The sequence below is a fragment of the Uranotaenia lowii genome, chromosome 2, assembly GCF_029784155.1.
Source record: "Uranotaenia lowii strain MFRU-FL chromosome 2, ASM2978415v1, whole genome shotgun sequence".
In the NCBI taxonomy this organism is placed as follows: Eukaryota; Metazoa; Arthropoda; class Insecta; order Diptera; family Culicidae; genus Uranotaenia; species Uranotaenia lowii.
In genome coordinates this window covers 83,752,400-83,768,025 of record NC_073692.1, presented here as the reverse complement: position 1 = coordinate 83,768,025, position 15,626 = coordinate 83,752,400, and the positions used below count along the sequence as shown (strand labels likewise).

Genomic DNA, 15,626 nt, shown 5'->3' with positions numbered 1-15,626 from the left:
TAGTTTCTGAGGTATGTATAAAATTAAAAAAGAAGCCCCTCCCCCCTTTACATTTCCCTACAGAAAAGAGGGAGGGGTCTCAAATAATCATAGAAATAGTTTTTGTATCCTAATACCCTCCCATGCCAAATTTGGTTTTATTTGCTTTATTAGTTTTTGAGTTATGTAGAAAAATATAAAAGAGACCCCCTCCCCCTCTACTGGAAATAGGGAGGGGTCTCAAATAATCATAGAAATATTTACGTATCCAAATACCTTCCCATGCCAAATTTGGTTCCAATATCTTGATTAGTTTTTGAGATATATGAAAAATTGTAAGGTAGCCTCCCTCCCCCCTTCCCATCAGCCCACTGAGAGGAGGGAGGGGTCCCTAATATTCATAGAAATATTCCTCTTTCCCAAATACAACCCCATGCCAAATTGGATACCATTGGCTTGATTAGTTTTCGAGTTATGCAAAAAATAGTCTTTTGTTTAGGAGACCCCTCCCCCCCTTCATGAGAGAGGGAGGGGTCTCAAACTATAATAGGAACCTTCCCCTGCCTCCAATACCCCCACCTGCCAAGTTTCACGCAAATCGGTTCAGTAGTTTCCGAGTCTATAGGGAACAGACAGACAGACAGACAGACAGACAGACAGACAGACAGACAGACAGACAGACAGACAGACAGACAGACAGACAGACAGACAGACAGACAGACAGACAGACAGACAGACAGACAGACAGACAGACAGACAGAAATTCATTTTTATATATATAGATATGCACGATTACCAAAAAACGCACTGCATCATTTTTGTAAATTTTGTAAATGGTTCATTTTTGTCACTTGTGCTACTTTTATTAGTTTTTGTCATTTTTGTCATTTTTAGAGATGTACCGAATAGTGGTATTCGGCGAACGGCCGAATACCGAATAGTGACCTTTTCAACTATTCGGCCAAACGAATATTCGGCCGAATATTCGGCCGAATATTCGGTCGAGTATTCTGTAGGATTTTTATTAAAAATACAAAAGCAATTATTTCCATTTTCTTATATTTCTTCCATCCATGTTTCCAACATGTTTTGAGTCGATTATTTTCAACCAAATGATTTATTACAAAATCTTTTTCAAGTAGAGGTCTTTCCGATTAAAAAAATTCGCCAATAACTAAAAGGACATCAGTTGACTTTTCGTTTCTAGGGTGTTTATCATCAAAGAGAATGGGTTCCTGTGAAATATGGGACAAAGAACGTCGAAACAGATGTCAAACGATTTTAAATTGCTTGTTTGATATCGAATTAGATCAAAGCCGAATTTGAGCACGATATCTTCAAAAAAGCTGTTAAAAAGAACTATTATTTTTATTAAACTGTGCTATACCTTAAGAATACCATACCATACCATACCAAAAACACAGTCAGACAATTCATGAAATTTTTTTGAAAAATTTGATAAAATCGAGCAAATCTGAACATCATCCTGGCAGAAAACATACAATAGGAAAGTGAAAGAAAATAACTTGAAATTTCAATTTTCATTGATTCACAGCAGCAGTATAAAAATTGTATCTAAGAATCAAACAAATTTTTTTGTTTATTTTGAAATTGTTTAAAAAATGTCTTGAAATTTTCGAAGAGCAATTAAAATTTCATTTAGCAAATAATTTGAATAAAATCGGGCAAAATCCGGGAAGTTTTGAAAGATATCTGGGCATCCCGGACAGATTTGACTTATCTCGAATTCTTTCTAGGATTTATGGGCAAGCCAGGATATTTAAAAAAAAAATAGGAAAAAACGATAATCAAAGTAATAAGCGATACTTATCAGCATTCCCTTGTATGCTCTATAGTAGAAGAAATACGGACACACTTAAAATGATTAACTGAAACCATAACTTTTTGATGATTCTGTAGCTTTTTCAACTTTGCTAGTGGATATTTTATAAATTATCCAATATTATTTAAATTTTTTTGACAATAATGTTATTGTATAAATTTTAAAAATAAATATTCGGCCCTATTCGGCCTATTCGGCCGAATACTTAACTCAACTATTCGGTGAGCCGAATATTCGGTCTAACGGTTTTTGGGCGGTATTCGGCGCCGAATATTCGGCCAACCGAATATTCGGTACATCTCTAGTAATTTTTTTTAATTTTTGATTTTTTTTTTGTCACTTTTGTCATTTTTGTCACTTTTGTCACTGTTGTCACTTTTGTCATTTTTTTCATTTCTTTTATTTTTGTCATTTTTGTCGTTTTTGTTATTTTTCTCATTTTTTCATTTTTTGTCAGTTATGACGTTTGTGTCTTTTTTGTCACTTTGGTCATTGTTATTACTTTTGTCATTTTTGTCAGTTTTGCAATTTATGTCATTTTATTTGGTTTTTGTCATTTTTGTTATATTTTTTGTCATTTTTGTCGTTTTTATCGTTTTTGTTGTTTTTGTCATTTTTTTTTTCATTTTTGTTATTTGCCATCAGCCGTTTTGTCGGTGTTTTTTATCCTCCTGTCTTTGATGAGAATGTGATAGGAATTAGATGGGAATAGAAGAACTGAAAAAACTGTTTTCTATTGCCGTTTTACATACAGACGCACAGCTGTTTACTGCCGGACATTTTAGTCGGGGTTGGAAACAAAGAATGTTTTTTTTAATGCCGGTTTGCTTTGGATGATCCATGCTTTATTTGCGTGAATTCCGTGTTGCTCAGTAGTTTTTTATATTCCTCATGTTTGTAAAATCAGTTTTTATTGATTGCTTTTATGTTTTTATGATTTCAGTCTTCTTTGATATTTTAATGACTTTCAGTCTTCAACAAAGTTGTTAAGTGACTTAAAATTTGCAATATGAAATACTCATAGACTTCTTGCATTTTCTTAGAAATAGTTTAAATCTCAATAGTTAAAATATCTTAAAATCGTGGAATTATTTTTCCAGGGCTGGAGTCGACCATGAGGTAAAAAATAGGGCAGAAAAGTAACCTTCAAGTGAAATTAGAGTAAAGATTGTGACCAGCTTTAGTCGAAAACTTACTCAAATGATAATTAAAAAATAAAATAAAACGATTAAAAAACAATTTTGTTAATTGAAAAACGTTTTTTGAAACGCCTCACTTTAGCACTTTAGCCTCACTCACAGAAAATCAAGAGTTATGCTAATTCACCCTACACCCAAATCATAATTTGCCACCAAAGCCACCAAAACAATTGAATTGTCAAGCTAAATTAAATAAAATTTAACAAGCCGAATAACATTTTTAGAAACCGAAATTTTCACAAAAGATTATTATATTTGACAATTGTACAAATAAAAAACCAACACATGTTCGATGTTTCGTTGTTTAAAAAATTAAGATTTACTCAATATTGAAAAAGGAAATACTCACAAACAATTAAAAAAATAAAAAATATAAAGAGTCATGTTATAAAAACTGGGAGATGAAAAAAATGTGAAAAAAACAATGATAAAAGATTGAAAATCGATAAATGACAGAATGATGACAGGAGATTGACAATGACTCAATGAAGCATAGCAAAAAACTAGCGAAAGATTCAAGATACCGAAACAAGACGCAGACATTTTACGAGACTAATCTATAGAGAATAATATAATTTTTCAAATTTAAAACTAACTCAAAGAAAGTTTACCTACAAAAGTAATGGAACATTCTAAGTAGATGCACTTCTACTAGAAAAAATGAGTTGAAAAAGGTACGACCAAAAAAAATATTCAAAAAAGATTTAATCATGAAAATTGCTAAAAACAATTCAAAAATTCAAGAAACATCTCAGAAACTCCTCGGAATACTGTAGAAAATATATGAGTAAACCTTCAAAGAATGTACAGAGATAAGACGGCATCCATAAATAACGTAAAGCAAGAAATGTACAAATTGTGAGATTGGTAAAAATACAAAATAGCTGCGAGCAGTTTAAAATTGTTTACAGGAAAAAAAATCATTACGCTGAACACACCTCCCGCTCCTCCCCTTTGCTACAATTCGTAACGTTCGAGCTCACCAATTCCCCCCTAAGAGCATTACGTTAGAAACGGACGTCCCCTTGCTGAAAACGAATAAACTAATTATAAATCGATAAATACATACTATGTGTCCTGAAACAATAAACCGTTTTGAATAATTAGGAGAAAAATTGACTGTTACTAAAAAGTGACAAATTTCTAGACCTGTTTTTTTTAAGTGTTGTTCTTCTGAAACTAAAATGTCTATGAACAATCTGAATCATTAATGGAATGAAATTCGTTCTTTAACATTTGGAGGTTTATGACACAGCGAGGAGTAATGACCTCAATGGGTTAAATTCCTACAAAAAAAAGGTTTATGGCATATCAGCTTTTTTTTAGGAAAACAATATTTTTCATGACTTGAGCAAGTTTGCCGATTTATTTTTAAAACTACTACATTAGTCTAAAAAAATCTTTATCTCATTTTTCAAAGTATATGCAACTATCGTTGAATAAGTTTTTCCCTCATGTAGGTTATCAAAATCACAGAAAAAAGCTTTAATATCCCAGATTGTTAGCAAATCTTCAACATTTAATCTGTTTGTAAGATTTCAGAATTTCGATCAATGTTATGGATTTATAGCTGATAAGGGTTTTGATTTTTGTCTCAAATTAAAAAAATATTAATTTAAAAAAAGGCTTTTTATAATATTTCTATTTACTTAAATCTTTTTCAAATTTCAGTTTTATCAATTTTAATTTTTTTTTCAACACGTCATTCATAAACTTTATAAATTTATAAAATAACTGAAATGTTTGGAACACAAATATTGAGTCCAAATAGAAACCATTGAAACCTGCAAAGCAAAAGGCCAACGAATTTTTAATTGGTTAGTTTAATTTTCATGCTCAAAAATCATCTCTCAGTACAATTTTTTTTATTTTATTAATATTTTACTAATTTCAAATAATAGGTATTTTTTATTAAGGCATTTCAGTTGGTAATTAAGGCCGGAACAAATTTCAAATCCTTCTTTTGTCACTCGGATATGGAACACTGCGAGGGGGGGGGGGGGGGATACTAAAAATTAATGCGAAAAACAAATAAATTGGAATAAATTGCTCGAAATCTTGTATGCAAAAAAAATGCATTCTATATCATTGCACAAAACCTATAAATCAAGTTATTTTTATCAAAAAATTCAATAAAATCAAGAATAGAAAAGGTAAAATACTTCCCTTCTTCCAAAATTTGTTTTTTTGGTCTTGTAATCTTTCGGATATTCGAATTTTTTTTCGAAATTCACATAAAATTTTTCATACTTTATTTATTTCCCCCTTCGGGTTTTTTCGGAAATTTCTAAGGGGGGGAGGAGGGGTTGGGTGAAAAAAGATGAAATTGAAATTTGTTCCAGCCTAATTAAGATTTTAATTTAAGGTAATTTATATTTTTATGCTGACAAGACACTTCATTAGAATTTTAAAATTTGTCGAAAAAACGGCAGTTAACTAAAACCAAGATTTTTCCTAGTTCCAAAAATAAAAACAACGATTCTATTACTAAAATTATCTCGTAAATATAAACAGTCAACCAGTCAAAATAATATAAATACTTTTGAGCAATTCCTTGTGATTTTCTGATAAACCTTTAAATTGGTTTTGTTAGTTTTGTCAAAAAATATCATAAAGCATTCAAGGGGTAATCAACATATTTATCCGAAAGCTTAGAACGGCGAATATTTCACTCCATTAGAAATGAGAATTAGTCATTTTCGTCATCCAAATCGTTGACAACCAAAACAAAAACTCACACGAGAACCTGCTCTTTAGTTATCCTAATCCCTACGCAAGACTTTTAAAACCAGCTGAGAATACCCTTGAAAGCTTTATTGGCACAAATAAACTTGACAGCTTGCTCGAGGCGTTTGAACCTTAAAGTTTTTTTTTTGGGGCTCTTTCTCTGAATCAGTCCTAAATGTCTTGACGATTGTAACAAAAAAAAAACACGCCGAATGGCGAAAACATGCTTGGCGATAGTAAAGCTTTGGTGTAGCTCGCTTAACAAGTTGCTTCCAATTCCACTTAGTTTTTTTTTATTATTGGCTTTGAAATGGTAAGAAGCGTTGTTTTCAGTAGTTTTGTTCACTACATGCGTATATATTTTTAATTTTTTTTAATGAACTTTCTCAATTTAAAGATGAACCAATTGATTCGAAGATAAAGTTAGCATTTTATGCTTTAAATTTAATGTCGGCCTTAACCTCCAGGGCTCAAGAGTTCAATAATGTTAATTAAATAAAATAATGATCGGCCATAATGCTGGTCATTAGACCGCTACAAAAAATTACTTTTTGCTCCCATAAGTTTTTTCGATGCCTTTTGGGTCACCAAGCATCAGTGTAAAATTTGAGATGATTTGGTTGATTCCTGAGTTACCGCAACGCGTTTCAATTTTGTATGGAAATTTGTAGGGAAGAAGAAATTTTTGCGTATTAAATCATCCAAAAAATTCAAATAAGGTTGAAATGAAGTTGGTCTTTTATTGTAGGTTTTGACTATTCTAAAGCTTCATTTTTTGCTTACATGACAAGCAGCTAATAATTTCATGAAAAAAGTTATAACCATTTCTAAATAAAAAAATATGAATCCATTGAAAAGTATTCAAAAATGGCAGACTTTGCTTGCTAGAGCTGTCAATAATTGCATGAAATGTTTTTGCAAATACTTTATAAATCATTAAATTCTCTGGCAATTCAAAGCAGTTTTTTGAGATTTTTTTCCATCCTACTGTTACACAGCTTTCAAACAAGCAGTCAAAAATGACGTAAAAAAAATGAATTTTGAAAACAAACATTTTGTATAACATTGAACATCTTTTCTTAAGTAAAATTTAGGTTCGTACTTTGTGCACAAGAATGTACTGCAAGAATCAAAGAACATTTTTCATCCAAAGTTATATTTTTTGAAACTCTCAGAACATCTCTGGCGATTTTTGAATGAAAAATTTCATTTTCCCATACAAAATTAAAACTCGTTGCGCTAATTCAGGACTGGATGGATTGCTTCAAAAATTTTTATTGCTATTTCTGGCAGCTAAAACAACCAAAAAAAAGTTATAAGAGGTGTAAAAATTTAAGAATTTGAAATTTCCATACAAAGCTTGCAGCGGTCTACTGCTCATATAGTACCGGTAGCCCAGTTATTATGTTAGATTGCTTTTTCTCACCGCAGCAATGAAGTAACACCGCAGTTTATGGCGATTGTTAGAACTTCACAGAGATCACTTTAAGAAAACCACTTCAAAGAAAGTAGTCATTTTTCTTAATAAATAATGAAAGTTAATTTATACATAGAATATGCTTCTGATCATGAGATTCATCTTTGCAAATTCGAATAAATATCGGCTCTCTCTTCCTCTAGCTCACATTCAATTAACCGACAAATCCGATTCTAGAAACAACAAAAAAGACAAAAATTGAAAACTGACTAAAACGACCATATGACGAAATTTTAAAAAAGTTAAAATTCACTTAAATGTAAAAATTAACGAAATTTACAATAACAACCAAGAAAAAAATTACGAAAATAACAAAAATAATTACAAAAAAAAAAACAAAAATTACAACTTCGAGAAAATGATAAAAACGAAAAAAGTGACAAACAATACAAAACTGACAAAAATAACATAAATGACAAAAATAACAAAATGAAGGAAAATTGCAAAGATATGAATGACGAAAAAGGCAAAAATGAAAAAAAAATACGAAAACAATAAAAATAACAAAAATTAAAAATAAATTTTAAAAATAGAAAACTATGACTAAAACTGAAAAAATTCAAGAATGAAAAATTACAGAAACGACCAAAAATTACAAAAATCCATAAACTGACAAATAAAACAAAAATAGAAAACCAAGATGAAAAAGGAAAAATAAAAATATGAAAACAAAACATCGAAATGTTACAAAACTTACAAAAATTATGAACATAATAAGAGTGATAAAAAAAACAAGCATGACAAAAAAATTACAACAACAATAAAAATTACAAAAAATAAAAAAAATTACACAAATGGCAAAAACAACAAATATGAAAAAAAAACCAACAACCGAAAACCAACAATAACAAAATGAAGAAAATAGAGGGAAATGACAAAAATTACACTAATAACATAAATGAAAAAAAAGTAAAAATAAAAAAAAGACAAAGAGATAATACAACAACAATAATTAAAATGACAAAATCAAAAAGAAACAAAAAAAACCAACAATAATAAAAAATAAAAGAACAAAAATTTAAAAAAAATTCAAATAACACAAAAATATGAAAAATACACAAAAACATTAATAAAATTAATTAACACTATGAGGAAAATTACTAAATGGACCAGAATGAAAAAAATAACAAACACAGACAAGAACTACAAAACTGACAAAATTAAAAGCAACGATTGAAAATGAAAAAAGGCAAAAATCCAAATAATGAACAAGTGTCAAAATGGAAAATTATCAAAAACAAACTCATACAAATGACAGAATGGACTCAAACGACAAAATTGACAAAATATTTTGAAATGTTTGTTAAAATATTGTTATTTTTGTCATTTTTTAATCTTATTTGTATTTCTCATCATGTTTACCATTTCTTGTCATTTCTATAATTTTTGTATTTTCTGTCATTTTTGTCAATTTAACATTTCTTGTCATTATTGTTTTATCGGTCATTTTTTTTTCTGTAATTTTTGTTTTTTCTGTCATTTTTATTATTTTTGACATTTTTATCATTTTGTCGTTTTTTACCAAACATGACAAAATTTTAACAAATTTTGTTAGCTTTGACATTTTTATCATTTTTTTTAGTCATTTTATAAATTTTATCATTTTTATTATTTTTGTCATGTTTGATATTGTAGGTGAATTTTTAATGACTTCTCAAGTATATTCTAAGTAAATTACTTACTAAGCGAGCAGAAAATCTCTCCGAGTGAAAAGTTAAATCGCAATCGCAATAATTAATTACACAACTGTAGCCCAAGTACGTGCGTCTATCTGTCCAAATTCGTTCGTTTCTGCTGCCATAATCAGCGGACCACCATATAATAATCTGTGCAACTTCTTGAAAAAGCAGAAACCAGCCACCAGGCACCACGAGCCAGCAATTGAACCCCCGGAGCTAAACGGCCAGCTAGAAACCCACGAAGAAATGGGATGGAAAACAGTGATCTTAACTTCTCTGAACATTACAAGCAAACGTAAACCTCGTCAAGAAAAGTAAAAGTAACCCATTTTTTTCATCTATTTCTCTCTCTGTGTTCGAGTAGCTCACATGTTTACAGCATCATTACCTAGTCACCCACTGCCTTAGTGAGACCGCCAACACTTTCTTCCAACAGCAACACAATGCGCCTAAGCAGCAGCAACTAGCTTCTTGTGATCTGCTCGCAAATTGCGCAATCGCTCGACACGATCTATCTCTGTACTGACTACTTCTACCGGGAATATTTACTTGCAGCAAGCCAATAACCGTAACCGATCAGCCCGGGCCACTATTTACCGGTTCGATCTGATACCTTTCCACCAACCTCTTCGATGGACGAAAGATAGACTATATCTTAACCTGTTCTTTCCAATCAGTCGTCATCGACCAGGTGCCGAGGCAAACGTCATCGATGGTTAAACTTCCTTCATCGTACATATCTCGTAACAGGCGCACTCGACGATGATGGCGATCTTGTTTCGGTTCAAAACGGTCGCTTAAGACAGCAATGCAGCGTTTGCGCGCACCAGTGACTTAGTGACACAATTAAGTCGAGCTTTTCCTCGGCCAGCTGCGTATCCAACAACTTCATAGACCGGGCTCCGGTCCCCAGAGAGACACGAGAGCGCAAGAATAGAGCCACAACGATCAATACCGGAAAATGATTTCAGCAGCATGACTTTGCGCGCCCCGTGAAAATTATTCGATGCGCTTTTCGTATTGTTGGTAGAATTTCGTCTCAACCGTAGGGTAAACGTGAGGAAATTATTTGAACCTTTCCGGCCCACAATTCGTCGTGTGATTATAAAATAACGCTCTCGTGGTTTGTCAACTGTTACTGAAAAATTTTGAATTTAGATTTATTCTTTCAAAGATTTTGATACATAACTCAGTCGGTCGAATGTTTGGCTTCTGGATGATCATAAGTTGAGGACCCAGTGTGAAAATCTAACACAGTTGTTTAACATTAATGTCTTTGATAATCACCATACAGACATATCTTAAACTAAAAACAACTTATGTTCTAAGACTACGAATTATAATTCTAAATACACCTATGGATTGGTTAAAATTTAAAAAACGTTTGACACTTTTTTTAAAAACACGACAACAATTATACAAAGGGTGGTTTTGTGCAAAAACGGTGAGGCTATGCGATGACAACAAAAAATTCTGTTGCCAAAGTCGTCTCGCTGGTGCGTGAATGTTAATGTTTTGTAGCAGTTGTGGGCAGTCTATGTTATTCATTAAGAAGTCAACAGCATTCCTGTCGTTTTAATGATTTTTGTCCTTTTCGTTTGGGCTTGTGATATAGCTCAGTTGGCAAGTCAGTTGCTTCCTGAGACAATGTCCGTGAGTTCAAACCCAAGAGTAAACATCGATCACAGTTGTACCGGATAAGATTTTCAATGACCGTCTGCCAACTGTATGCATTCTTTGAATGTATGTATGCAACGCAGGGTTTCGAGAATTAATAAAGTGCATCGTTCTACGTACGGTGGTAGTCTAACGGCATCTTTCCATGGCAGTCGTCGGAATGCATATATTTAAAACTTTGTTTGAACCCTTTCAATCTTTTCGATTGGTACTTCTTGATAAGGTATCCAGACTATCACAGCATATTTCATTACTCTAAGAACCACGGCACAGAAAATCGTTTTGAGGCAGTAAATATCTTCAAAATCAGCGGTGTTTCTCCGGATGAAACCAAAAATGGCATAAGCTTTTCGGGTAATAGCGGCTATGTGTTCCGTAAAGGTCAGTTTGCAATCAAACACTACGCCCAAATCTTTTATAGAAATCACTATCTCCAGTTCTTCTGTGTCCATGGTGTGAGCAAAGCGGATGTGTTCTCTAGGTTCATGAAAAGTAATACATTAACACTTTTTCGAGTTAGCTAACATTCCATGCAACATGCACCAGTCAAAAAGTATCAAGATTTCAGATTGAAGTGCTGCACAGTCTATTGGTGATCCATTAATTCGGTGTATTTTAAGATCGTCTGCGTACATCAACTTCGAATCCAAGCAAAATCGTTCACAAAGAGTATAAAAATGAGTGGGCCTAAGTGGCTTCCCTGAGGAACGCCGGGCGGAACGTCAAACGGCTGAGATTTGATTCCTCGTAAGTTCACAAATGCTTGGCGTTTCGTTACGTAAGAGTTCTGCCTGGGTGTGGACCACGACGGGAAGCTAAAGCGATGTTTTAATTGCGAGATCGTGCGGTACTCTGTCGAATGCTTTTGAGAAGTCCACGTAAATAGCATTAATTTTTTTTTTTTTGCTCATAGCCAAATGCAGTGTATTAGTGATACTCAGATATGTATTATCGGTTGTACAGGCATTGTACAGGCCATCATCGTCGAAAACCTTTGATAAACAGCAGGGTATTGAGATCAGTCTGTAATTTTCCACGTCACGTAAATTTCCTGTTTTGTGAAAATGAGTTACAGCATCCATTTTCCAAACGAGGAAAACGCCGTCAGATTGAAAAATATCCGTAATGGCTCGGCGAGTGAAGCGGCAATGTTCAGTATGAGATACGGAAGAATACCGTCTGGACCTTGTTTTTTTGACAGATCAATGTCTTTTAAGGCAGACAGAACTTCATATTGGGTGAGAGTTGGCTGAGGAAAAAGGTCTTCAAAGCTGGGCAATGCTTCAAGGTATTCGTTAGAGGCAGGCGGTGATTGTGAAGTGTGGACGCTCTTGAAGAATTCTGCGAATAGGTTTGCAAATTCGACAGCAGTTTCAGAGGAATATTCCTCTTGATGTGAAGTTCTCTGTGATGCGATGGAAAGCTATTGGAATAACGTCGAGATTTGACAAACTTCCAGAAATCACCGAAATGTTTTCTCTCTGCTATTTGGCCAACTGAATCGTAAATATAAAGTCGAAAAAATAGTCAACTGAACCTAGATTCCAGTCTGGTTCGTAATAGTGATCTTAACACATTATGAACCGCGATTAAATCTAAGCCCGAAAACACCAACATTTGGCATTCTCTGTCTCAGAAACGATTGGACCAAATTCAACATATTAAGTATCTTTGAGTTATGGAAATGTCGTACACAACAATGCAGAATTAAGTTTCTTCATCAAATGTATCACATTTCAGTTACGTTTCACTCGCGTCAAACGAAGAAACGGGATATCTTGGATTCGTTCCACACTTTTACATTGCAACTTAAGCTACAAGATATCAGAATAGACGAAAAGATTTATCTATCAATCTTCTACTTAGAGACTGAAAATCAACTGTTATGTGTGACAATATATCAAACGATTTTTGAAATTATTTCCATTCATGACTTGTGAACGAGAATGCGTCGATTTGGGGTCATTTTTGTATTTTTTATCCCCTGGAGTTTTAATATTTTCGTTTTGGTTCAAAACTGATCCATAATTATATGGCCAACTTTTTTAAAGACCGTAACTTCCTATCTTATTAGACAAAAAAGTTATAAGCTGTTGAATAGAAGTATGTATTTTAGTATTGAAAAACAATTAATTCATTTGACATCACTGCTTAGCAAAATATTGCATGACTACTGTTCAAGCAACACCTTGCTAGGCTCCAGCAGTGATGTCAAATGAGTTGATTGTTTTTCAGTGCTAATTTCAATGCTGCTCGACGCTAACTCAATACCAAAATGTGCTGAAGTATGAATTGAGCCAAAGATGATATGATTGGAAAAGCACTACTGGCATAAAAACTTGAGCTACCAAGCAATATGATGATGACTACTAGACTGAGCCGATTGGGTGTCATTTTTTGAATTTCTCGAACCCTGGGATGTAAAAAGTTTTAATAATGATCATTCCAATGAAAAAAAATTTGGTACCTGCTCACTTCGGTGATTGAATCGAATCAATTCGACATTTGAGCGCTTTTTTTTGTTTTTCTTCTGTTTTCCACCCCTGGCTCGAGACATGTTTGTGCGGCCCACGAAGCTTTTCTTAAATTGAATTTATATTACTTTTTTTACGATAGATAGTATATATGCACTTCACTGGTTTGCAGTTGCAGTTGCCCAAAAACCATTCAGATTGTTAACTTCTTCTAGAGTTTTAAGCATTTATATGTTGTGTTCTAAACTAAAGGCATAGAGGCAATCTTATTTATTGGCAAAACGTAATATTGGAGATTATTTTGTCCAGATTACATTTTCCTAGTTATTTAATTACCACTTTCAAAGTCAAATCCATGAAAGCGGATCGGGAGAGTTATCAAAAAATCCCTAGGCTAGGCATTTCTAAGTTCGTTAGTGAGATCATAGTTTTTTGGGTTCAAGCAAAAATAAAGTTTTGTGATGAATATGCTCAGCAGATATTTTTTAAAATTGAATTATTACATTTACCTATTTAACAAAATGCTTGTTCTATTAGCACTCAATACCTGAAAAATTTCAAATTTCTTTTCAACATGACTTAGCATCAAAGTTTCCGACATAAGTTATGAATTCTCGACAAAAACAACATTTGTAATTCTGTGATTCGACCTAAAAATTTCGTGACGATTATCTGTGATGCTATTTTTAGAAATTCCATAGAAAAATCATGCCGAACATCAATAAATTGAGTCTTTAACGAAGTTTGTTTTATAAATCTGTGATTTTTTTGTAATTTTAATACCAAACATCGCTCAAAATACAGCAATGGAATGATTTTATATGGAACAGTTTTTTCATCGTTTGTAGAAAAAAAAATCTGGTAGTCGAGGACACAATTTGAAATGTGAAAAAACTTTTCGGAAAGGTCACAGAAGAAGGATTTTAAGTATACAAATTTAATATTTGTATACAAATTTAATATTCAACGTCGAATGCTGGGGATACAGTGAATTATTAAAAATAGTAGCATCAGTTCGAATGAAAAAGATTTTCTACTAGAAATGGGTTCAAACCTTTTTCGAACCACAGAAAGTTGAAGGTCTCTCTGTGATTCGAAAAAGGTTAGAATTTTCGTTTCTTATAAAAAAACAAACAATTTTGACTGATATTATTCGCCTTGTATTTAAAACAAAAAACGGTGTTAAATTTCTGTTTTCTGTAAAACCATGAACCCGTTTTATTTTCCCTATTTATCGCCAAAAATTTGTCGTTTTAGAAAAGACATAAGCTCTGCTAACTATCAATAAATATTATTTTGAGTGCGGCCTGTCGAGAATATTTCAAAGTCATTTTGGCCTGTTGCTGTGAAAGGTTGCTCACCCCTGATGCAGATCATTTCATCAGAATATTTCAAGAATCTACAACCTGTAGCTTTCTTCCTCAAATAGTATTTCTGAAAATTGGACGGAAAATCTTTCAGTGTTGCTTCTTTTCATTTAAACAGGAATGCTCTGTTTGGGACGTAATAACTTTTTCTCGCTTCTCCTACCGCTTTGCCATTTTCGGCAAAGTTGAAGTCAGTGAATTTTCCAGTAAGCTGTTTATAAGCAATTTCATTAGCATCGCGTGAGAACAAAATATTCAAGAAAATATTCAAATCAAAACCGTGGTACCTAAACGTCCTTTTTAAAATCTGCGAAAATTCTGTAGTTCGTTTTTAACAAAAAGAAACATTTTAGAATACAGGTATTAGGGAATTCGAAACAAGTTGCAATCTAACACACCCTACTGTACAGTGTACATTTCACCGATATACGGAAATAAAAATTCACAGAATTCCGATTGATATCCAGAATTAATACCCAGAATTTAGATGCAGAATTCAGAACCAAAATTTAAATTTGGAATAAAATTCAAAATTCTGGAACTAGATTTAAAATTTTTAATTCAGGTTTATGTTAATCGCTTCACCACAGGCTACATGTTAAATTTTAAAAACAAATCGGGTTCCGTACACACAAAACAATGATTTTTTCTACTTCACTATCAATATTTTTCATTATCCCATTATATTCAAAATTATTTTTATTTTCACACTATTTCTTTCAGAAGTGATTGCAAACAAACGAAAACACGTTGACTCACCACAAGAAGCAGTTTCATCTCTGGTTTCCAACCTGAACTCTTCCAAACTTGACAAAATTGTAAAAGTGTAAATATTTCACAGAGTAGTTCCTCGATCAGACTGCGCGTCTTCCCGGTCAAAGCTGATTCTTTTATAGAAGATCACAGGAAGTGCTATCCTCCTCAACCGGTTCTAGGAAGATGTTCTATCATAACCATCAACAAAAGCAGCAGCTTCCAGCAAAGATGATCTTCCTCGCTGAGCTTCAGGTGAATCGGCTTGCCCATTATTGATAGAGGATGATCGGGTGAAATATCGGCTAATCAGCCGGTAGCCATCTAATGAATGAGATAACAGGCAGCCAATAACACAAAGGATCAACCTGTCATTATAGCGTCGTTGCCTATCGATGGCACGATGATCTGATCTGCTCTGCCTTTATGTAGATACCTCGCTACAGCAGCC

General features: G+C 33.0%; 1 protein-coding gene across 1 annotated transcript in view; it reads right to left on the bottom strand.

The window, feature by feature from the left end:
* Nucleotides 1–15,273, bottom strand: part of LOC129744865 (uncharacterized) — a 31,785-nt gene extending 16,512 nt beyond the window's left edge. Inside the window, exon 1 of the mRNA XM_055737607.1 lies at nucleotides 15,182–15,273. Within this exon, the coding sequence (XP_055593582.1) occupies nucleotides 15,182–15,199 (18 nt within the window). The 5' untranslated portion in view covers nucleotides 15,200–15,273. The remainder of the gene's footprint in view (nucleotides 1–15,181) is intronic.
* Between the last annotated feature and the right edge of the window lie 353 nt (nucleotides 15,274–15,626).